The sequence below is a fragment of the Cannabis sativa genome, chromosome 1 (genome assembly GCF_029168945.1).
Source record: "Cannabis sativa cultivar Pink pepper isolate KNU-18-1 chromosome 1, ASM2916894v1, whole genome shotgun sequence".
NCBI classification, from domain to species: domain Eukaryota; kingdom Viridiplantae; phylum Streptophyta; class Magnoliopsida; order Rosales; family Cannabaceae; genus Cannabis; species Cannabis sativa.
The window spans coordinates 29,183,662-29,210,079 of NC_083601.1; the positions used below are offsets into that span (position 1 = coordinate 29,183,662).

At 28.7% G+C, this 26,418-nt stretch overlaps 3 protein-coding genes across 4 annotated transcripts; all 3 read right to left on the bottom strand.

Annotated features, from left to right (window-relative positions):
- Nucleotides 1–11,571: 11,571 nt before the first annotated feature.
- Nucleotides 11,572–12,366, bottom strand: LOC133033778 (ERAD-associated E3 ubiquitin-protein ligase HRD1-like). Its single transcript, XM_061108818.1, has one exon. It carries the CDS (start codon nt 12,364–12,366, stop codon nt 11,572–11,574), a length of 795 nt encoding a protein of 264 aa, XP_060964801.1.
- Nucleotides 12,367–15,292: 2,926 nt separating this feature from the next.
- Nucleotides 15,293–19,000, bottom strand: LOC115705752 (sucrose-phosphatase 1). Of its 2 annotated transcripts, none has more exons than XM_030633179.2 (9): nt 18,846–19,000; nt 18,470–18,769; nt 18,231–18,332; nt 17,874–18,068; nt 17,476–17,766; nt 16,839–17,025; nt 16,228–16,274; nt 16,020–16,129; nt 15,293–15,781 (listed from the first exon to the last, which is right to left on the bottom strand). In XM_030633179.2, exons 1-8 carry the CDS (start codon nt 18,903–18,905, stop codon nt 16,037–16,039), a joined length of 1,275 nt encoding a protein of 424 aa, XP_030489039.2. In that variant the 5' UTR covers nt 18,906–19,000; the 3' UTR covers nt 15,293–15,781; nt 16,020–16,036. The 2 variants fall into 2 exon arrangements, with proteins under 2 accessions (XP_030489039.2, XP_030489038.2); XM_030633178.2 differs by having other exon boundaries at nt 15,293–15,854.
- Nucleotides 19,001–24,399: 5,399 nt separating this feature from the next.
- On the bottom strand, nt 24,400–26,374 carry LOC115704800 (uncharacterized). Its single transcript, XM_030632007.2, has 2 exons — nt 25,804–26,374; nt 24,400–24,992 (listed from the first exon to the last, which is right to left on the bottom strand). The coding sequence occupies exons 1-2, from the start codon at nt 26,191–26,193 to the stop codon at nt 24,522–24,524; spliced, it is 861 nt and encodes a 286-aa protein (XP_030487867.1). The 5' UTR covers nt 26,194–26,374; the 3' UTR covers nt 24,400–24,521.
- Nucleotides 26,375–26,418: the final 44 nt, after the last annotated feature.

Here is a 26,418-nt window from a genome sequence, read left to right on the forward strand (position 1 = left end):
AACTCCAGATATGATCGTTTTAGTAAAACAGTTTTTAATCCTGCGAATTTATCCAAACCTACGAATTTTTAACATTAATTCTATAATAATGTTATTTAATATCACTTATACCATTAATTAAAATCCACTAAATAATTTATAAAACCCTAATAAACTTTCATATTGGGCTTTAATTAAATGATTACCTACCTTGTAAAAATACCATAATATTTTACTTTCGTAGTTAATATAACTTTAACTCTCTCTAGAAAAATTGGTACAATAATCTAAGCAACAATCTCAACTCACTAACAACACAAATATATAAGATAATTATCCTCACACAATTAATATCCCAAGGAGAGAAAAAAAAAATTAAATACTATTTTAATCTGGATATTACATTCTACCCTCCTTAAAAAAAATTCGTCCTCGAAATTTAACTTACCAACACTCGGGGTGTTGAGTCTTCATGTCTTTCACCACTTACTGCATTACCTCATTATCTACCATATATATGGACCCAATAAACACGCATTTAACCAATGTCTTATCGGTCAATCCATAACACATAAAATATACACAACTTAATTAAGTATTATTATTTCTCTATACATTACTTTAAATACCAAAATATACTCCATCATAATAACTTACATATACATGTTTTGAATACATAAGTTTTGCAATCACATGCTCCTAATATATGAAAAGTTTTTCTTTCTCTTATGACCATCCTTACATGCCATTAAGAGTGAAATTATTTATTCTTCTATGAGCATCCTTACATGCCATTAAGAGTCACAGTATTTATTCTCTAAATGAACATCCTTACATGTCACTTGAGAACACATTAAACAATACAAAATAACAAACACAAAGAGTAGGGTAAAAGATCTTATGCAAACTTCTCTTTAATTATTCCCATTCTCTCGTTGAATGTTATTACAGACTAAAATCTTACTCTCTCTCTGTCTTTTTTTTTTTCCACTGTAAAGCTGCGGTGTCATTCTTGCAGTTTCATAGTTGTTACTCATCGATAGATACTTTTTCCATGGCACTTGGAAATAAACATGGAATCTCTTTAAAAGGTCTTCTATGTATAAATATTTAACTATCTATCCGACCACCTTTTTGTCTAACGTTCACTTCTTAATTTAGTTTATCCATGCATTCGTTGCACTTGTCATGACTTCCCATTTTCCAAGATAATCGTCTTTGGATCCTTTTGCTGTCTGATTTTTGTATCACTCTATTGTATTTTCTTTGCTAATCTCTCTTATGGTGCTTGGTCCTCCATTACCCCCTTCAATCAAGTTGACTTGATTATGAGATTAGCTAGTTTTCTATACTAACTTTTATCTACTTTGGTATTACATCGATATAGTGATGAAGTTTAAATCTGTAATGCCGATAGATTCTGATAGTTATGTTTAATGATTGCTTCTTCTAATATACTAGCCATCTGAGGTATCACATAACTTCATACTTATCATAACATTGATTATTCCAGCCATATTCATATCCTATATATATTGTAGCCTTCTTTAATTCACCAAAAAAAAAAATATATATCTCAACTTCTTAATTGTACCTCTAAATCTTCCAAATCTCTTAAACATACATTCCAATACTGATTATTTACTTAAGACTATAACATATATGTATTAAAACATAGAAAGCACACTAATAACCTCTTTAAAATAAGTTCAATCCTACCATAGCTTATCGTAGCCCAACTATTTATTATTTGTTGACTTTTAACAATAAGTCAACCATACCAATCTCATAATGTATTGATCATCCAAGTTATCAGGGTAAGGATACTATATATATAATTTGCAAACTATGCCGAACAGACCTTACTCTGTCCATCACTATTATACCTCCTATACCCCTACTTGTATTTGATTTATTACTGGAGACTCACTATTTATAATTCCTTAGTCAGGGATTTTTTTATTCTTACTTCCCATACTACCTTTAAGCACAAGTCAATAATTCGTTCAAGCGTCTCATTTTACATCCAAACGCCACAAAATTATCAATACCTATCTTGTTTTTTTCTTCTTCTAACTTTTGCACTTTCAATTGGACAAGACTTAGTAGTGTGCAATAAGTTAGTTATTGTCAGCTTGAGAGAGTCCTTCCAAAGATCTCTATTACTGGCTTTTTAGATTGAGAAAAATATCTAATATTTTCCTCTTTTTTTTTTCTCTTAACAATTTTAGCTTTTGACAAATCCATAGTCATTTTCTTCTCGGGCACTATAGGGCCTAGAAACACCATCTCTTTTCAGCAGGGCTGGACTTTGTGAGTTTTCCTCTTAGTTTCTCATTAGATGACACTCCAACATACTTATACTATTGCCCATAATATAAGTCGTAATTGGATTGTAGTATCCTTTGCTTACGTTGTGCCTTGAATTCCTTTATGTTGCATGAGTGTATTTTCTAATCCCAACACTTATCAAAACTTGTATAGTCCTTGACATGCCATGACATTCTTCAATATATGTTACTTTGGTCCTAATTGTGTCTCACTTTTTTTTTCCTGTCTCTAAGTGAGGCTTTCCTAACATTTTCTCATTGAGCTATACTCCACACCATTGTTGTTGTATCAGTGAGTATTTGGAATCTAGGGATGTCACCCTTGAATGCTAATTCCTCCTCTTTCTCAAGTTTTGAATTTGCGATCTACTCTCTATAGTTGTTTGTTGTACACCCGCCACAAAGCTGCATCCACAATCTCTTAGTTGTGTAGCTGTGATCAATTCCGAGTAGTCACCCTCTTAGTTGTCTCTCATTCATGTTGTACCCAAATTGTTAGCCGTGCCTGGACCTTTTTTGTCTTTCTCCTTTGAAAATGTCTCTGTCGAAACCATACACATTTTTCTCTATTATCTCCTCCACCAAGTAGATGACCTTGAGTTTAAAGTTTACAACTTTCCTTCGGTAATCTAATATTTGTTGATGCTCTGCTTATCTCTTAGTGTTTAAGATACCTTCATAAGTTATTACCTCTAGTAATTTTATCATATCTCTTTCTAACTTCTCATTTTGGATTCTATTCAGCACACTACACTCCTTTCTATATGATGGCATCGTCCTCTCCTGACTCATTTCTATAACATACTTATCTCCAATGTCTTTGCATACAGTACTCATACTTCTTACCATCTAACTTAGGAGTGTGTAACTTATAGAATATCCAACAAGATAGTACCTTCTCCTTAAAGATCTATTATTTCATCCTTCTTAATAAGGAGGTTTCGTAAATTATACTGTCCCAGTCTGGTATAACGTCTACTATTCTAAGTCATCCCTACTTCCTATATGTTGGGCTTCCATTCATGGCTAGGTGTAGAGACCGCTTCTTCAACCATTCATAGATAGGTGAAAATATATGCGTCGGTACTTAGTTGGCTATTGGTACATTTCATTATGTGCTTCAAGTTCCACTACTAGTGTTGGTGATCTTTTGTTGAGCCTGTGAAAACTCTTCAACAAATTGTCTTAGTCATGCTCGTAGTCCTTCCAATACCTCTATTAGATCGTTAGCCTTAACTATTATTGGGTTCTCTGGAACATCAACCATCTGTGGGTCAGCGGAACACACATCCTTAGCCCCCACCTCTATTGGTCGTTCCTTTCATATTGATTCTAATTGATCTTCTAATTTCATGTGTGAGCTCTTACAAGAAAGGTTGATTTAAAAGAAACAAAAGAGTTCAATTATTGGAAGAGAAGATTCTATGTACATATCTAAACTTAATGTTGTCAAGCTTAACTAGTAATATTCTATTTATCAAATAAAGTCTTATGAATTCCTAATATAATTTATTCTAAATTTTCAAGAAAGGAACACGGTCCTTCCTAGTTCAATTCAAGACAATAAAGAAATATAAACCTATACATCTTCTTCCTAAAAAGTGTAATCAATCATAAGAGATAGAGGGTACTATTGATGTCTCTAAGTACCACCTAAGATGAGGCTCTAATTATATGTATCACATAGAAGACTATTAATGGCAATACCAAGAAAATTAAAACTAACACTTACATAATAGTGAGAGGGATCTTTTTCAGTCTTCTGTATGTATACCGTGAGTATCCTTCGGGCTAACGGACGATCGGCTCTGATACCAACTGTAACGCCCCGATATTTTGCCTTATTTTACAAAAATACTATTTTCATGCATAATTTGAAAAGATAAAAAAAATAATTTAAATACAACAGTGGATTTTAAAAAAAATCAAAATGCAACAGAGAAGGATCGTTCATTTGTAAAACAAGATACCGTAAGTAAATAATTTTAAATAATGCATTTCCACTGTGTTAGATTTATCAACTGCTTAACATAACACTAAGGCACCACTGGCGTTCTAGATCGTTTGTCCGCCCGTAGCCGCTCACAGTATACGTACCAGAACTGACCCTGCTCACTATACATACTTCCCTGTCTAATACCTGTAGGGGGAAAGTAAGGGGGGTGAGCTAAAAGCTCAGTAAGGAAATGCTTATCAAACAATACCATATAATATCACACATACCATTAATGTATTTATTAAGTTTTAGCAATATCATACATGCTCTTTTATAACTATAACCAAATAACTGTACATATGGAAACCTTTATCATACAAGTCTATATTATTTGTTCACACCGTACACATACACAGAGATCATAACTCCAATATCATACTCATAACATAATCATATCAATACTATAAATAATAATGTCATTATCACAACATTGGCATATCATAGCCATTACTTACATAACCCGGGCCTAGCCTGACCCTACAATATCCTGGGCCTAATCTGCCCATATAATAACATGGGCCTATGCAGCCCTACCATTGTTATAGGATAGGGTATCTCTATATTCAACAGTAACATCATTGTATCATACCCACCATAACAAACTCATACACGACTCAGTAAAATGCAGGGTAGGGTATCTCTACATTCAACGGTCTTATCCCGTATCATACCCCACCATGGTCCCCCACTTTACCTGAGACGTTAGCATACAACATACAACATACAACATACAACATACAAATATATCATACAACATACAACCTGAAACATACAAATACAACATACAACATATACAAGTCATACAACCATAATCTATGTATCAATTCACAAACTCATATTGTGTCCATACCACACATTCTCAGTACCATATACATATTCATAATAACAAATCATAAATCATATTTCAATATATAAAGAATTTAAATTTATGCAGATAAACACATAGAAAACTATCTAATTTCCTTACCTCAAATCTCGTTGCTTAAGAGTTGTTATCTCGTCACTACTACCTCTTGATGACTCTTCTTAATCAGTGCTAGATCTTGAAATCTCAAATTATTAGAATGGTGATGATGATCTCAATGTTATGTTGATGAAAATCATGAGTTGTTTGGCGAAGAGAATGAAACAAGAAGGAAAATTATAAATCTTTGATAGATAGCGAGATGGATAACTTGTAGGGTATAGGATTTTATGAGTGTCCTCTCTAAGAATTGTATTCAGACTGAAAGAAAGAGATTGAGATTGAGTTTTATTTTTCTCAGGGTTAGAGGCTCTGCATATTACGTATCAAGAATGTGATAGATTTAGGTTTTATAATCTAATTAAACCTATAAAAGAAAATAATAAAAAATCCCTATAATCTAATACTAATTTAACTCTAAATAGAATAATTAAATAAAAATCTTATTTGTTAGATATAAGTTTTAAATTTGAATTTTAAAACTTAGGGTTTCTATACTAAACTTAACAGGTCGTCACTTTGTACCTTAATTTTGACCCCAATAAAGTTAAAATTACGATAAATCTATTTCTACATAATTGATAGATCTTTGAATTATCTTTCCAACGCCACTGAAATCACCTCAATCCGAGCTCTAGAACTCCAGATATGATCGTTTTAGTAAAACAGTTTTTAATCCTCGAATTTATCCAAACCTACGAATTTTTAACATTAATTCTATAATAATGTTATTTAATATCACTTATACCATTAATTAAAATCCACTAAATAATTTATAAAACCCTAATAAACTTTCATATTGGGCTTTAATTAAATGATTACCTACCTTGTAAAAATACCATAATATTTTACTTTCGTAGTTAATATAAATTTAACTCTCTCTAGAAAAATTGGTACAATAATCTAAGCAACAATCTCAACTCACTAACAACACAAATATATAAGATAATTATCCTCACACAATTAATATCCCAAGGAGAGAAAAAAAAAATTAAATACTATTTTAATCTGGATATTATAGACTTAATATTTAATGGTTATGTATCTACAGAGTTCCAAAACGTATTATTACCGCCAGGTATTTATTTACAACCAGTAGTTAAATTTGAGTATTTATAACGCACATTACCCTTTAAAAAATGAAGATGGAAGGGCATTGACACTATGTAAGATATTTTTAATTTCTTTTTTTTTAAAATTTTTTTTTTTACATATAATTACATAAGTATTTTTTTAAATAAAAAATAATATTATAAATAAAATTGGAGGGAAAAATAAACAAGAAATCTTTATTTATTTTTTTAATAGGATGAAACACTTTATAAGGCATCGACCAAACACAATGAAAAATTTATATAAATTCAAGTAATTCCGACCACCAAACTCTTGCCATATTCATAGAAAATTATTTTAGCAAGATTATGAGCAATTACAAAAAAGAAATAGTTGAGATGCAAAATAACTATAAATCTCAAAACTAAGTAAATATCCCCTTTTCAAATATTTAGCAAAATGGCCTTACTGTTAAAATTTCGACAAAGAATGTACAATTATAATCTTGAAAGTTTTACTGTAGCTTTCTATCCATTCTCAATCTCTTGTCTCCTTTGTGGTGTGTTAATTTATTTGTTATGGTATAACATAAAGGAAAGAGAAAAAAATGTAGAAATTTATTTGTTTTTTTAGTATATTTATTTCTAACTGCTAGATTTTGTATATATTAAGTTTTCACTATGGTATATCTCTTAAGGTTTGTGGTATATGAATTTGGTATGTTATGCTATATATTATAAAAAGAAAAAGAAAACTCTTAATATTAGTTTAAATTTGTGGTATATTTATATTACTCTAACTTACATATATCATTTGTATGTGATATGGTATATCATAAAGAAATTAAAAAGAAAATACAAAAGAAAAGAATATTACTTTAAGTGTGTGGTTATTTATTTTACACTATGGTGTATCTTTTTTATCTGTTATAGTATATTAAGAAAAAAATAAAAATCTTAAAAACGGTACTTTAATAGTGTGGTATATTAGTTTTATATGATGTGGTATATAATGAACAAAAGAGAGAAAAAAAGTTGTGGAAAATATTAGTTTAAGTTTGAGATATAGTTTATTTCATTAGGCTATATTATTTTTATGTGTTATGGTATATAATGAATGACATAAAACAAAATTATGGAATATTAGTTTAAGTTTGTGGTAGGGTATATCTTGTTCTTATGTGCTATGGTACATCATAAAGGGTATTATTTTTTTTTACTATGGTATACATGTTTAGGTTAATGATATATGGTTTTTGCATGTTATTGTATATTTGTGAAATAAAAAACTCATTTAATAAGAAATTAATTTAAATTTGCAGTATATTCATATTGCTCTAATGTATATCGTTTACATGTGATATGATATATCATCACAGTAATAAAGAAAAAAAAAACTAAAAATAGGATATTAATTTTAATTTTTGATATATTTATTTTATTATTTATGTGGTATGGGATATTCTTAAACCACACTATAATAAATAAGTAGTGTATAAATCTATTAATAAATTAATAAAAAAAAAGTCATTTTAAAAAAAATATATATAAAAAATCATTAAATAGAATATAAATTATTGAATTCTCAAACATGAGAGAAATGGAAGCTATGAAGTGGAGACTTTTAGTGAAAAATATTTTTTAAAAATAAATGTCAGGTGAATAAGTACGTCATGATATATTAAAAAGGTTATTTGTTTTTTTTATTTTTCTTTGACATAAAAGGTCATTTATTTATTTTTTCTAAAAAACAAAAATTAACTTACCTTGTAACGAGTTTTTTTTTTTTTTTTGAAAATGTTAGGGTAAATCTTTTTGCTTGGAATATGATTTAAAAATTATTATTTGTTATTATTTTTCAAAAAGAAACTTAAAAACATTAAAATGATTACAAAGCAATGAAAATAAATGCATCTATTTATCTTTTTTAAGAAAATAATTTTAATAAGATAAGTATTAAATTTTATATAAATACTATATAAAAAAATATTAAAATTCTACAATTTTTTTTAATAGTGAAGATTTTTAATATAACAAATAGTGAGTACTTTAACAAATACTCTTAAATAATTAATAAATATTAAACCATTATTGTTGACAAGTTTGACATGAAAACAAAGAAGTACCAACTACTAAATTGCAAACATAAACAATTTCATAGTTAAATCGGCATGTGTTGCAACATAACGAATGCGAATAATCATCCAACAAAGGCCACGACTTTCGTTTCTGGTTTGGAAATTGGCACTGAAATAATTTTGGAATGAGAAAGTTATGATTTTGAGTAAGCCATAATTTTTGAGCTATATGCTTCAATTTCTCTCGGCATTCTCTCATTTGGGCACTTGTTTTAACACGACCCAACAATTGTATTCCATGCCTAATACCACTTTGCTTTGTTTCATCATCACTTTCATCTTCTTCTTTACAAATTAAGATGATACCCATAAAATAAGAAGCTCCAAGATGACCTGCATTGACAGCTTTTTCTAACAGTTCTATACCGGACTTCTTTTTCTTGTGAAAATTCAAGTATTCAGTCTGTATAAATATTATATATAGAAAAAAAATTAGAAATATAATTAAAAATAAAATAAACCATTTTGTGTGATATTAAAAAAGTTATGTAATTATTACCACCCCTAATCGATACATGGCTTCTGAATTTTGACTGTTGAGACATTTCGTGAAGAGGGTAGTTGCTTCCTTGGACATGTACAAATCCCATGGGTGACAAGAAAGCTCATCAAGTGATAGTTTATTATAAATATAGTGATCATTATCTTTGGCTAATTTATTAAACAATTTCCAACTGCACAAAAATGATATTTTTAGTTAAGAATATATATAATTTAAGATGCAACACTAATACTAAATTTGAAATAAAAATTACCTTGACGATAATTAAGTTTATAATAATAATAATAATAAATTATTATATATTATCTTTTGGATGTTGTGTCAATATTATTACTCATTTGGAGCCGATGCTTTTAAAGAAATAATATTTGGACCTTGTGTTTTATAGAAGATTAAAAATAGTTACTTAGGCTCAATTTTGATCAAATTAAATATTTTTGAATATAAAATTTTTTTAAGAAAAAGTTGATAAACTCCAAGTCTTATATTGCTTATATTAAAATATATATATTTACAAAATATAAGGTTCAAATATTATGAGAAAGGGATACGTGTTTATTAATTAAGGGAATAAAATAAATATGTAATAATTACCTTAATTTAGCATTGAAAAAATCAGAAATTGATATGGTAGCAACATGAGCTAATATATCCACAATTAAATCATTGGGAAGCCAATCAATAGTCTTTGTTGAATTCATTGGAAGACTAGTCTCATCATCTGTAAATTTTGGGTCACTCTTGGTTTGTTTCTGAATTTTCTTTGTACAAGAAATAATGATTTCTCTTGAGACATTATTTTTTCTCCTTATCGGCTTCATTATTCTTCAAGGCTTATATCTACATCCAAGAAAGAAACATTTTTTTTTTATATATGCGACATTATATGCATTTTAAAAGAAAAAACGCTACATATATATATATATATTATATTATGAACTACATAACAGAAATGTGAAAAAAAAAAAATCATTGTAAAGTAGTAAATATACCTGAATGAAACTTGCTACTAATAAAGAGTGATATGATAATAAACTTAGTCGAGTATTATTGTTGGAGATTTGAAACTATGAGTATTTAATTGAGAAATACACTCTTATATATAAAACTTCAGTAGAGAGATTTATAATAAATGTATTAGGAGTAGGAGATATAGAAGTTTCCTAAACTAATATGATTAGGATTTAGTTTCCTTTTTAGATTTGGTTACTAAGTTTCCTTTAAGCATTTATTACCTTTTTTTTTTCTTTTTTTAAATGAAGATTTAAATAGACAGGCGACATTATTTATTTTTTGTGATTTAAATTGAAAAGATAAAACAATTATAAATCATCATTTTTAAACAAAAAAAATTATAATGTAAATAATTGTATTTTTCTTTCAAAAATTATTATATATGAATATATTTTAAAATATTAAAAAATCCAAAAAAAAATATATTAACTAAATATCGCGCTTTAGAGAAAATCCGTTTAATTGCAAGATAATAGCACTTTATTATCAGCCTGAAACTTACGTACATTCTTACCTCAAGCAACTCCTATAATGACCTTTTTAAGGGTAACAAGTGGAATCAATGAAAGCAACAAGAAAGGAATTGGGAGTTGCAGTTCAGTAAATAGAGGAACACTTTTAGAGGGATAAGATGTGGCAGTAAAAGTATTGGAAAATGGACTTAAGATTTATGATGCTGAATGTGAGTATTAACATTCATCTAGTAAACCTGATTTTAAGCCTTAGTACTAGACTATATGCCCTTGAGAAGTGGTCATACTCGAATGAACTCCACTTGAATTTCCTACAGAGATTGCACATCAGCTGTTGAATATCTTCACCATGGTTATTCAACACCAGAAACAAACTGCAGTATATAAATTACTTCTTATTCAAAGGAATCCTATACAAATTATTATAAGGCATAAAATACATAAACAAACATGACATGGTAAATGGATGACAAAATCTGTTTATAAAATCAAATGAAAATAAATATATAAACGGCAGCAGTTGCAGCAAAAATAGCATTGAAAGTATTCAAGTTTATATATTCAGATGCTGACCTTATTGAAATAAAAATCTAAATATTTAACTTTTGAAGCAGCCTCAACCCTTCACCCTTTTTCTTTTGTTTAACTTTTGTAGTAAGAACTTGTTGAAGATAGTTTATGACAATATTTCTTAGTTCTTATTTTCCATTTTAAGTCGTTATTTCTTTTCTTATTACACTATGCTCTCCATATTTTTCCCTCGCAAATTTGATTGTTATATATCTTGAGTTTCATATATAATCATGTATTAGTTTCTTATAGATTATAACTATATATCTATATTTCCAAATAAATAACAACAACAATAATAAAAACTTTTAACTCATATTGGAATGATTATTTAAGTTGGACATGTTTTTACAGTTTTCTTATGGAAATATTTGTGAAAGATATAATAGTGCATACCATTCTAACAAAGAAAGAAAGAAAAGGTAAAAGAAAACAATAATTACAACTCAAAACAAAGTTACAGTTTGCTGAATATATATAAAACAGAAAATTATTACAGGAAGTTGATAATTAATCTGTAAAGTTGGAGTAAATTTAACAGTATCATCATTGATCAAGATGAAGAAGAAGTGGTGGTAGGCATTGGGTAGCGGCACAAAGGGCACAAGTGGCTAATTTCGAGCCATTGAACAATGCAATCCTTGTGAAACACATGAGAACAAGGCATCTCTACCCCTTTGCTTCTACAATCACCAAAAGATGAAATCTTCTCCAAACAGATACTGCAAGTCTCGCTACTCAAACCGTCGTCATCATCGCTTAAGTCTTGAAGGGCGCGAATGGAGTCTTGCGTGGCAGGGACAGTCTGAACAGTGTCAAGCGCCTCTCTGAAGCTACGGTCAAGTACATCCTCGTCTTGCTGCTGTTGCTGAAGAGGAGTAGGAAAGCGTGCAGTTATGGTATGGATATTGATAGATACAGCGACATAGAGGGAGTTGGGGTTGGCTTCTAAATTGCGCAACGCAAAAGTTGATATGTGGGGGGTAGCGAGATCGATCAAGGGGAGCTCTAAATTCGACCCCATGAGAACGATTTGAGTGAGGGTGTCATGCATTATCAAGAAGCTTCTTTGGTCAAGGTAATGTGTCTTAGTAGTAGTGGTAGTTGGTAATAATAAATTCTCAGAGTAGTCGATGATTGTGTGGCTTAAGCGTACATGAAAGACTATAAATTTGATACCATCATGACGAGTAAAATTAGGAATATAAGGAGTATCATCAAAACTCAACCTCACGTAGCGACGACTAACAACCGCCATTCTTGCACTAACTGAAGAATGAGAATCTCTTTCTATTGGAGGTGAAGGAAGGTGTGATTGAGAGGTGAAGGTGTGATTGAGGAAAATCATAAGCTATTGTTTGTGAATTATTTAATTCGAGATGGTCTTATATAGAACTAAAGTTAAATTTAAAACATCCTAATACGATTAGGATTTGGTTTTTATATATTTTAAATTTTTAATCTTATTTGATGAAGATATTTCTTTTACTCTTCCGTGATTAAGAGACAAAACAATTATAAATTATCTTTTTAAACAAATCTGACAAAAATAATCGTATATTTTGCCCTATTTAAAAATGTAAAGAAAACAATCCCCTATTTAAACTATTAAAAAATCTAGAAGAAAAAAATATAAAAAAGAAAAAAAAAATCACATTAAAAATCACGTTATTTTAAACACAATTTTCTTTTGAAGGTTAAACACAATTAAAACTATTAAAAATGTGAAAAAATCTGAAGAAAACAATTATTTTAAACTATTAAAAAAATCATGTTAGCAAATAGTCTAGTAGAAAAAAAATAAAAATAATATCCGATTTAAAAATGTGAATTTAAAAAATGAATATGGGAGGGCATTGACATTATGTAAGATAGTAAATATACCTGAATGAAACTTGCTACTAATAGAGAGTGATATGATAATAAACTTAATCGAGTGTTATTGTTGGAGATTTGAAACTATGAGAATTTAATTGGGAAATACACTCTTATATATAAAACTTCAGTAGAGAGATTTATAATAAACGTATTAGGAGTAGGAGATATAGAAGTTTCCTAAACTAATATGATTAGGATTTAGTTTCCTTTTTAGATTTTATTAGTTTTGACTAAGTTACCTTTAAGGATTATTACATTTTTTAATTTTTTCATCTTTTAAATGAAGATTCAAATAGACATGTGACGTTATTTATTATTTAACTTTTCCGTGATTTAAATTTAAAGGATAAAACAATTATAAATCATCATTTTTTAAAAAATTATAATGTAAATATTTGTATTTTTCTTTCAAAATTATTATATATATATGAATATATTTTAAAATATTAAAAAACCAACAAAAAATATTAACTATATATTGAACTTTAGAAAAAAAAACCGTCTAATTGCAAGAGAACGGCAGTTTAAATTTTTCTTTTTTTCGATAGGCAAACCATGACTCTGATCTGTGGACATTCGAACACACGACTATAGAAAAGAAATAACTATTAGGGGCGTATAGTACGAAGTGTTCAAAATAATTTGATTATAGAGAATATTATAAAAAAGAATATGATTGTAGGAAAATGTGTAAATTGTATTTGCCTCTATAAGATAATATGTAATTATATTCTTATTAATTAAATTACACTATTTGGTTGAGTACATAAATCTTATATATTATTGTAAGAAATTAAAATAAAATTATTTTTTTATTATATATATTTAATGTTAATTATATATAAAAATAGAATAATTATTATTAAAGAAATATATTTATTAATTAGTAAATATTAAATTTTATTGTATTTTTTTAATTAAAATGAACATTTCTATATATTTTATCACTATATTATTTATTTTTATTCGCTATATCATTTATGTACACCATCCGCATAAAATTTATGTACAATGAATTTATATATTAGGGTGATTCTACAATGCATCTCCTTAAAAGAGATGTACTGAGACACCCTTACTTGTTTTGGCATCTAGAAAAAAAATTTAGTCTAATTTTTTTTTTTCATATTATGTATGTTATAACTATTTAAGATAACCTACAAAATTTTGAGAAATTCCGAATAATTTACAATATAGAAAACAATGTTCAAACGGTCTATTTTACACGCGTATAAAATAAAATAGTCACGCGTGAACGTAGTTTTCGGCGTGTTAAACTTTTCCAAATTTGTTAAAATTTTGCAGGATGTCTTAAATAACTATAACGTACATGACCATGAGAAAAAATTTGACTAAAAAATTATTTCGGGTGCTAAAACAGATAAAAGTACATCAATGTATCCCTTTTAAGGGGGTGCATTGTAGAATTTCCCTAAATATTATTGCTAATAATATAAATATAACTCAGTTAAGAAAAAAAAAACTGATCTCACAGACTAAATATATATCACAATAATTTATTGGGTGATTCTACAATGCACCCTTTAAAGGGATGTACTGATGCACCATCTACTTGTTTCGACATTCAAAAGAATTTTTTAGTATATTTTTTTTTTCATATTCATGTACATTATAAATATTTAAGATATCCTCCAAAATTTTAAAAAATTCGAAATAATTTACAATATAGAAAATAATGTTCAAACAGTATTTTACACATGTATAAAATAAAATAATCACGCGTGCAACACATTGTTTGAATGCAATTTTCAGCATGTTAAACTTATCCGAATTTCTTAAAATTTTGTAAAATATCTTAAATAACTATAATTTACATCATCACGAGAATAAATTTGACTAAAAAATTATTTCAAATACTAAAACGGATAGAAATGTAACGATGCATCCCTTTTAAGGGGGTGCACTACAAAATTTTCCTATTTTATTTATAATAAATGATAATATTATTGGTATTTAAATTTATTTATTAATTTAAAAATGCTATTCAAATTAATATAATAGAAGATAATAATTCAATTATGCAATTTTTTAAAGTGTCAACATTATCTTCCTTAAGGAATAATTATATTACTAAGAGAATAACATCCCAAAGCTAAACCCTCAAAACAAACAAAGTAATGTTTAATCATTCCCTTGCTAGCATTAACCCATTCCAAACAGCCACTTATATGTATGTAGTGCGGGAGTGAATCTATAAATTTAATATTAGATAATTTAATATTCCAACCCTCCTTAAAGGGTAATCATTTTTAATACAGAGCATGGCCTGGAAGGTATGGTTTCGAGAAGAGGAGATGTTTATAGACTATATATAAATTATAGTTATGGTATCACACTCATGGAGATTGGAGACATTCACTGGAAAAAGGCAACTCATGAAATGTTCAATGGAGATATATGAATTTAAAACAAAGGATTGAAAATTCATTTCAACATGCAATAACTGAAGTCATAGGGCAGAAGAGGAACACTATGCGCTTAAAACGGAATGTCTATCTGCCATAGTGAAATTGGCTCTAGCTTATTCTGCAACACAGCACCAGAAGATAGGACAGATATGAAAAAAGTGGCAGCCACACTGAACAAAGTCAAAATGTTAAGAGTGAACTAATAATGTAAACCTGAAATTGTTCCTTAGTTTGTATTCCATTCGCATTACTATTTCTTTTCTCCCAAACTTTATAGTTATGGAACTTTTGAATCTCTTAAAGCTATAATAGACCATATCTGCACTAGATGGTCGTAAATATTTTTGCAATTTATTAGAGTACAATTATTAACTGTGGTCATTACTAAACTTCTAGAAATAAGTCAACTGACTTGCCCGTCCAAATCAATCTTAAAAGTCATTACGTCTTCTGATTCTGCAGAGTTGCAAGTACATAGCTTAGACCAGAAACAAACTGCAGTACATAATTACTTCTCATTCAAGGAATCCTATCAAATTTATAAGACATAAAATACATCAACAAGTATGACATTGGTAAATCGATGACAAAATCTGTTTATAAAATCAAATGAAAATAAATAAATAAATAAACGGCAGCAGTTGCAGCAAATATAGAATTGAAGGTATTCAAGTTTATATATTTAGATGCTGACCTTATTGAAATAAAAATTTAAATTAACCAAGTGTCTGGTTGTTTTACCCCACAACCATCCAACCATGTTTGGTGCACGTGTAACCATATGAAGTCATTTGGTAACTCAGCCTGCAAAACAATGCAATTAACGTTTATTAGTACCCACTCAAGTGGGAGTTCAACAAGGAAAATAGCTATATTAATATAGAGTAAATATTGTATTATACCTTTGAACTCATTAAGATTGTTGTCAGACAGCAATACTTCTCTTCTCCTACATAAAATTGTAAAAATTTTACTCAGGTTTTTTTTTATTTATTGATAAAGGTAAATTATTCAGGGTTCGAATCCACATAAATGAATATTATCCAACAACAAAAATAGACAAGACCACAAAGGAGCTAGTTGAGGCATTATAATTCAACCTACTATTTCAGGATGTATCAAGTAGCCACAATGAATTTCACTGCTTCTGCTTCAGTCCCAATAAACTAGTCCATTATAAATCATACTAAGAAAAACAATAATTCCTGTAATTAACTTCACTAACCTAACATAAATTATAAATAAATATCTCACTTCACAAACTTTTTTTTTATCTTCCCTCTGTAGATCACCCAATAAAAGTGTGCATGAATTGCATATCGGAACAGATTTAAATGTAGAAAGGAGCACAAATATAAGGTGCACAAATATACTAGATCAGTAGCAAGTAAACCATCCGTTCCAGAAATCTAATCATTAACAGAAGAAGTAACCAGCAATTAAAAATAAAGTGCATTTAAAAAAAACACTTGAACCCATACATCCAGTGTGAAACTAGTTATGACATTCTTACCATGTGACTCCCATTTAGCGCACTTCACAAGCCAAAGGTCTGAGCCAATTTGTGCTGAGGACACTCGATCTACCCATACCTGAAACTGCCTTCCCTGCCAGTCTCCATGCAACTTTTCCATTTCATCCACACACTGGTAAATATGCTGCTCAGTTCCCGAGGGATGGACCAGAGTACAATAGGAGTGCTGAAAAGATTGAAATACCAAGAGGAATTATACCTTACTGTAGTAGAGTTACTAGAGTTATCATTAACATGTGAATGATCACTATCAATTTTTAGATAAAGTAAAAATATCTGTTAAGTTGAAGTCATAAGACTAGAATTTAAAATCTCATGAAATCTTTCATGTTCTATAGCAAAATAATAAGGTTTTCAACTTATTCATCGATTCTCCTTAGCTTCATATCTTTCATTTCTGCTTTCTATATTCCTTTGTGATCATCACCTAACAAAACTTTATAGCAATTATTGTGTTCAACATATTTATCTCAAATGATTGAAACATCATGAAAGACTATAGGCTAGAAATTTGTGACCTATACTAAATGGCAGATCAAAGAGATTCAAAAAGTAAAAGAAAAAAAGTTCTTTGTTCTTTTGATAAGAATAAAAAAGATAAAGAGTTACAACTTACAAAAACTGATTTTAGATTCTGCATATGATGTGTAGATTTCGGAATATCTGCACATCGCCATCTCTCGTAGAATAAATAAAATTTTACGACTTCATAACCAGGGCTGATGATATCCACTTTGCACTTTTGAAAGTCACCGATATCTCTAGGAGAGACATTTGGACCCAGACAGAAACTACCAATTCCCTGTATAATCCCTGCTGCGCATCTCTCGGTAGCATGGATTATATTAGAGTTATTTCTCATATTTTCCGAATACCACTCCAACAGTTCTTCTTGTGCATTACTGACCTACATGCCCAAGAAATAAGTAAGCTTTGAATCGTAGTAATTCAATTTAGAACTGTGACAAAAATAAGGATTGAACTCGGGAAACACGAGGTTGTATGTTTACAGACCATTACTCCATAGACTTGAGGAATGCTCAACAGTTCAGCATCATTGCCAGAATCACCACAAACAAGCGTATTGGCAGGAAGTGTTCCATCAAATGCAAATTTCTTTAGTAGATATGCAAGGGCCTGTCCTTTACCAGCACCTTTTGGTAAAACGTCCAAAGCTATCCCACTACTATAGATTATCTTTACATCTAACTAAGCCAAAAATTGATCAAAATCAGTAGAAAAAAAACACTGAATCGAAACAAATAGAATAGATAAATAGAATTACAGCATACCAATTGCCAGGACCAAGTTTCCAAAGTAAATTACTATAGAGTAATAAGTTATAGAAACAAAATGAATCTCTTAGCTTACCCCTCGTTTCTCCAAACGCTCTGATAGAACATCAATTATCTTGAGCGCTTTAACCTTCTCTACATAAAAGCTAACCTTATGAGGTCTTTGATCAATCTCTGACTGCAAAAGTTCCACATATAAGTAGAAAATATTGCTGAAATTCAAACAAGTATTTTTATGTTGCAACGATACAATGGGTAATCAATGAAATAGTGGTCACGAATCTTTGACATGTTTAATCAAACGAAGAAACTTACCTGAGGAAGAAGATCAGGAAACTTGGAGGTTTCCTCCACAACAACACCTCTGTCCCACCTCTGATTCAGCAACTGCTCCCAGCCAACATCGGGCACCATAGATTCGCCATAGGCAATCTCAGTTCCCACAGACATAACAGTGATATCAGGGGTTAGCAAGGGTTTCTCGGCCCTTAAAAGTTGGTAAGAATCGGGAGATCTTCCAGTTGAAAAAACCAGAAGAGAGTCAGGGCGGTAATATGCTTCCCATAGAGCGTTGAAGCGGAGAAGAGAGAGATTTTGAGGGTCGTCGTGGTCGACCTGTGCAAATGGCAGACCGACGAAATTGAGTAACAAAGAAGAAGAAGAAGAAGAAGAAAGGGAAGTTGAAATGTACCATGGTAGAATCAAGATCAGAGACTATCATAAGACGCGGAGTACCATTGAGACGATCCATAGAAAAGCTATGGCGATGGGTATCGCTGACCTCTGATTTCGAGAAAAAAGGCTATTTCATGTTGCTAGAAAAAGACACGTGTACACTTTTACGGTACTACCAGTGTAGTGTACCTTTCTCAAATTTCAATCAGAGTCGTCCATGTCGTTGTCAAAGCATAATTGCAACAGTTTTTTTTAATAAGTTTTAATAAAGTAATATATTGTTTTAATTATTAGGACTAAAATTTTTAATACTTTTATTATTTAATACATAATAAATTGTACTTATTGGCAAGCTTGTATTATAATATTTACAAAGGATTCGGGGTTAATACCAATCTCCAATTCGGAGCTGGGACCCAAACCCGGACTCCGGCCCCGACCCTAGACCCAGACCCGGACCCGGGAGCCAAACCCCAAACCCGAACCCCGAACCCCGATCCCGACCCTAACCCGAACCCAAACCCAAATCTGGACCCGGACTTGGACCCGATCTAGGACCAAGACCCGGACTCGAGACCAGGACTCGGACTCGGATTATATAATACTAATACAATACAATACCATATATTAATACAAGTCAATACCAAACATAGTATTATATTAAATAATACAAATACAATACAATATAATACAACACAATCTAACACAATACAATATAACACCATACAACGTACTAAACGAACTCCTAGGGAAATTTAAAGTGAGAATTTTATAATTATGGGCCTTTATGTAAAAACCAAAGGGCTATTTACAAAAATATGGGAAAATAAAGATAAGTTTTGATATATATGGCATAAAAACTTAATTACACTAAATATGGCATTTTTTAAAAAAAACTTACAAATATGGGAAAAAGTCTTGAGTAACCATAAAAAACTTAAAATTTGTGTTTCTTTTTATTTATTTTTTCTTTTTTTAAAAAATAAAATACTAAATTAAATAAAAAATGATCTCAACTATAGATATTATTTTTTTTTTACAGAAATTAAACTTGTTTTTTTTTTATTTAAACTACTATTTTTTTTCTTTGTTTTTTTGTTAAAAACTAATTATTTCATTAAAAGCAACAGAAAAAAAAAAAAACCAGTTTCATCAACATCATCCTGAAGAAAAAACAATATAAAAAATTATAATCTAAAGATAATATAAACTTTAAAAATCAGTTCATCAACATTGAAAGAAACTATTAATTTCATTAAAAGAATAAAAAAAATAGTTTCATTATGTTATTAGAATTTTTTTTCAAGTTACTTTTTTATTATTTTGTTTCTAGGTTGGAAACTTACACTTATATTTTGTTATTAAATTATTGGTAGGCATTATGTGTTGTTTTGATTATATTTGTGATTAGTATTTTTTTTTTTTTGTATATTTGTGTGTGTGTATATTTTTATTTGATTGTTTGATGAAACTGGTTTCAATTAACTTTATTATTAACATTTGTATTTTGTTATGATTTTTTATAACGTCAAAACTGGTTTCACATGTCGAAACTGGTTTCACATGTTTTAACTATTCTGTAATGGGGTTGCTCAATTTTTATGATATTATTATATATTTTTTCGTTTGTATAAAACCAGTTTTATTATTGTATGATATTTGAACAACAATTTTTATTTTATTTTAATTAATCAGTTTCTGACATACATATTATTTTATTATTTTCATAACTGGTTTTTTTAAGTAATTAATTTTTTTTATTGTTGTTCATAATTGAGTTTTATTCAATTTTTTATTAATTTATCTCAAGAAACTGGTTTTTATTTGTTTGTTTTTATTTTGGTTGTTTTACTAATTGGTTTCTCACATTCCACTGTTTTTTTTTTGTTATTCTTTTATGGTTTTTATTGCACTTTTGTCTCTTTAATTTTCTTTGTTTCTTTTTTTTCTCTTTGATTTTAATTTGTGATTCTCTTTGTTATATTTGCTGCATATTGTATGTTTAAATTAACTCTAATTTTTGAGCAAGCAAATAAAAAATTAAATGCCAAAATAAAGAATGAAGTTAGAAGTTTGATTATTAGGTATTGATATAAATTTTATATGTTCGAAACTGGTTTTTAAATTTAGTATCGTTAATTTGTAAAAGTTTAGTTATTAGGCATTGTGTATTTTTTATTATGTTATTGTTGAAACTATTTTTTTTTTGCCTCTTTTAATGAAATAATTCGTTTATTTTAATATTGATGAAACTGGTTTTTAAAGTTAGTATCGTCTTTAGATTGTAATTTTTTTCATTATCTTGTTGATGAAACTATTTTTTGTATTCTTTAAATGAAATTATTAGTTTCTTTCAATGTTGATGAAACTAGTTTTTAAAGTTTGGATTCTTTTTAGATTATGATTTTTTATATTATTTTTTTTTTTCAGGATGATATTGATGAAACTGGTTTTTTTTTCTCGTCGTTTTTAATGGAATAATTAGTTTTTAACAAAAAAAAAAAAAAACGAATAATAGTTTAAATAAAAAAACAAGTTTAATTTTTGTAAAAAAAAATGAAATATAAAAATGTACACTTATTATATATATTAAGAGAAAAAAATTAGGTTGAGAAAAAAATTGAAAAAAAAAAAGAGAGACACAAAGAGAAATTAGAAAAAAAAAAATAGAGAGAGATAAGCGAAAGAAAGAAAAAAAAAAGTAGCAACTGACTTAAAAGTTGAAAAGAAAAAAGAGAGCCAAAATTGACTAAAAAATATATAAAAAATACAAAAAAAAAAACTTTTTGAAGTTTCAATAAGTAAAAAAGAAAAAAAAAATTAATAAAAGTATAAAAGTAAAATGTTCTTGTCAAATTAAAAATGTAATGTTTGAAAAAAAATGTAGTATTTGGTGTAAATTTTTCAAATAAAAAGAAACCCTAAAATGTAAGTGTAAAATAAATTAAAAAAATAAATAAAACTAATTAAGCTAAAAACAAAAACATAAAATATGGGATTAGATAATAAGTTTATAAAAATATGGCATATCAAATACCATAAAAAACTTAAATGTGCAAAAATGCCATAGAAAAGTGGCAAACCTAAAAATGTCATATTTTTCTAACTTTGTTATGAAATCCCATATTTGATGTAATTTTCACAAAACCAAAATAGAAGGGAAATTTACATGGTATAATGACTTTTGCCATTTTTTTTACAAAAATACTGTTAGGCGGTATTTTTTACTTTTTTACTGTGTATTTTTATAAGTTTCATATTGTAATATACTGTGTTTATTTTTTAGTTTTTTTTTTTTTTGTTTGTTTTAGTGTTGTTTTCCATAATTTATTTTTTTTAATGTCGATTTCACTGTTCTTGTTCTACTTTGCTGGAATTAATGATTGTTTTCTGGGTGTTCTCGTGGTGCTGTGGTGGTTCTATCTGTGGGTGTGGAAGATAGAGGCTATAAAATATATTTCTTCTTCCTTCTCTATGGTTATTTTATGGTTATTTTTTATTTTAGTTCTCCTAAAAATACATTTAACGAGCTCACTAGAAAAAAAAAGTTTTAAGGTGTGTGGTTCTTTTATGTTTTTCTAAGTGATTATATCTCCTTATTTTTTTACATTTGTTTTTGTGTTGTTTTAGTAGTTTTTTTGTTCTGATTTTTTAAGAGTGAGCTTGCAAATATAACTATTATTGCATTTGGTATAGAGGTTGTGCAAAACATTTTTTTAGTTTTTTTTAATCATGTTTTTCTTTCTTTTGTTTGATTTGTTTAAGTGTTGTTTTACAGTTATTTTTGCCATGATTATTTATTTGACGTTGATTTCACTTTTTTTTTTCTCACTCATCAGAATTAATGGTTGTTTTCTGATTGTTATAGTGTTCCTGTGGTGGCTCTGTCCGTGGGTGTGGAAGATGGAGGCCTCATTTTTTTTTTTTTTTACAGTATAAAAGAAAAAAAAAATTGGCCAAGACAGTATAAAAATAATTTCTGCCGTGTGGCAGTATTTTTGTAAAGATTAAGCCAAAAGTCAGTATTTTTGTAAGTTTTCCTTATTCAATTACTTTTTTTTACTTGATTCTAAGCATACATGGGTTTGGTTGAGGAAATTATATTATATACCCACTTTACTTTATTTGTTTTAATTTTTACCTTTATTTTTATATTTTTTAAGATATACCTACTTTTATAAATGATGTCTCTATTATACCATTTATATTAATGTAAATTATGTACTAGACTTAAGTAAAGAGTGAAGGTATATAAGACAACTCACTCGTAAAAGTAAGCACATTTTAATAAAATTTAATATGAGAGTATTTTTTATTAATATATGTTAGAAAAAAAAAAGATATTCCTCAACTTATCCTCATGGGATTGGTCTTAAGCTATTTAAGGCCTACACCAAAATAAATTTTGAGTTTATTTCAAAAATACACCAAAACAACCAAAAATTTACATTTTTTTTTACAGAATTTTGAGTTTTATTATATTTTTACGGTTTTTTTTTTCTTACAGAACCGTTGTCTACACGTTGTTAAAAAAAATCATCATTACCACGTTGTTCTTACGTTGCGAAAATATAAGATAATATTATGACAACATGAAAACAACATTGAAACAACACAAAACTGTAAAAAAAAAATGTAAATAAAAAAAATCATATAAATGTAAAAGAAAAAAATTCCGTTTTTAAGTGTATTTTGTAAATTTCCTATAAATTTTTATTCTCCATCCTAAAAATGTCATATACATGGACGAGCAGAGTTTTGAGAAGAGAAATACTAAAAGACATTATTGGTGCTTAACACCCAATGTGCTACCGATATATTGATGTAATTAAATATCAGATCTCATATAACTTTAAAAAATATCGCTAAGTAATCACAAAGCGCCACTTATAGAAGGTGCTTGACACTATTAGTGCCCAATATGCTCGTGCCGAGAAATGCCAAAAGTTATTCCCTCTTAACTCCGACAACCATCATATGGATTCCTTCATCCATTACTCTCATCTAGGAATTATCACAATGAAATTAGGTATCCTTATTTATATTTTATAGAAACTTGTGATGATGTATAAAACTAATTCGATCTTGTATAGTAGTATTTAATAATAATGAACGATATTTATTTTAGTTTAAATGATCTTATTTTATAGCAAATATGTACGTCTTATTTTTAAACAATATAGTAATTAGTAGACTAGAGAATTACCACATTATTTTCTTTATTTTAGTTTGGAAAACAAACGAAAACATATTTTCTTTGGCTTAGGTTAGGCATAAAGGCCAATTTAGCAACTATAACCATATTGTGAGAAAAAAAACAGTTGCAACATAACTATAGAAAAAAAAACGTTAAAGCATTTAGTTCATTATAATAATAATTATTTAAAAATATATGTTATATTAAATTTTTATTTTCTATGTATTTTTAGTTATTTAATTTTTCAAAGTATAAATTTATATGGATTTGATAAAAATAATTTATATTATGTTTAAATTATATTTTTATCACATGTAAAAAAATTAAAAAGAAAATAGAAACTCAAATATATTAGAAGCTCTAAGTAAATGTATTTTTAGTAAAAATAAATTTATTATAAAACCTCTTAATCAAAACAATTTTTTGAGTTATAACAGTTTTGGCTTTTGGTTGCTGCTTCATATTGCACTATTTGAAAGTGTACATTTTTCATATCTAGAATAAATATGGAATGAGAGCCTTAACATGTTGAGGAAAATCCTCAAATTTAGTGAGGTACCATTGCCTAGTAGCAACACTCCTTCCCCCCAAGTAAAACATTGTGCCTATGGCTATAGAAAATGAATGTAATGTTTGAGAAATGAAAAAGAACCCCAAAAATTCTATGATCTCAAACATGTAATGTGGACATATGACTAACCCAAAAAGACCACCTTTTGGAATCTTATACTTCTTCTCACCCTTTTCTCTTAATTGGGAAAGAAGATAATGGTGGTAGAAATTCCCACTTAGCCCAATTAAGAACAACAATGACCCAATATATTTCAGATCAATGGTTGGCTCTCCAAGCCCTTGTGAAAGGTGTTGAGCATAAATCATACTTGCTGTGGATGATAAGTAACCTGTGCCGATTATTACTGCAGTTTTAAGACCCATGTTGCCACTGTACTTGTGAACACATAGTACCTACACAAACAATATCAAACATGTACATGAATAAAACAAAGTTATTTTAATGAGTCTCTGTCTCTGTAAAGAAATTAGACTAGTATGTTAGCAAAGTAATATATCCCCAAAATTGATCTCTTTTTTTCAAAACATTTACACATATTCTATGCAACATTTTGTCTTAATTTTTTTTGGAGTTTGGGACATAAAGAGATCACTTTGAAATAATTCTGTATGGATTAAAATGAAAGTTTCACAACAATTTAAGGGAGTAGATGTTAGAATTTAAGATAAGGTAAATGTGTTCTATATAAAAATCAATTAGTAATGGGTAGAGTAATCCATTCATCTTATATATGACAATTTATTTTCACACATATAAGCAATGTGGGACTAACTCTAATAGTAGAGGAATAATTCAGGTTAAAAAAGGATAAAAGTCTAAGATCTGTTTATCCCAAATACTAGGATCTTGGATGGATGTGTCATAAGAGCATTTTTTCATGGTGAGCAACTCGGTCTTTTCTGTTATTAGAGAAACAAGCATCTTGATATAACATTGAAAATGGTTTGGAGTCTAATTCTAAGTTGGCAGTGCAAAACTTTTTGATAAATATATGAACATTATCACAGGTGACATTCATCCTATTCCTATCTATGTAATAATTTCCCCCTAAAAACAGAATGACCAATCATGTTACAATAAAAAAAATGGCTTCTACATTTCAAAATTGAGAATGCTTTAATTCAACACACACCCTTTTGGGTCTTTTCCATACTTTTCTATGTTTTTTGGAGTAAAAGATCAAATAAATAATTATATGGTTACCTCAAAAATCCTCTTGAAGAAATGAAGAGCCAGAGTCAAATTGAGCAAGAGCATTCTCAAGCTGTAGCTCTCTTGGGGAAAAAGAAGGTAAAAAGCCAAGGTGGCTAGGAAAGCTGGAGTGTAACATATAAGCATGCCTAATCTACTAGACACCTTGACCTCTTCAGTAGTTTTTTTCTCTTGGGATGAAGACTGTTTTTGAAGATTAGTAGCATTTACATTATTATTATTATTGTTGTTGGTGATGAAGAATTTGGAATAAGGCATATTGTTGCCTCTGAGTTCGGAGAGCCCGCCGAGGGCCAAGGAAGGAATATTAATCAAGGATAATGTATTGAGGAAGATAGAAGGTGGTGGTGGAAAGACAAGTTTCAGGATTATGGATTCCATGGATAGTGATCTCTTCAGTATTGTTTTAGAAAATGAATGTTTCTAATTTCTCATTCAACAACTCTTTATGAATTCTTGAAAAAAAAAAAAAAAAAACTTTACAAATAAATAAAGTGAAGAGAGTACAGTGAGCGGGGTATCTTATTGGGAGATGTGTACGAAGTTTGGAACACATACTGAGTTAGTGGCGACAAATGTGTCGTACGTGTTTTTAATTTAAATGGT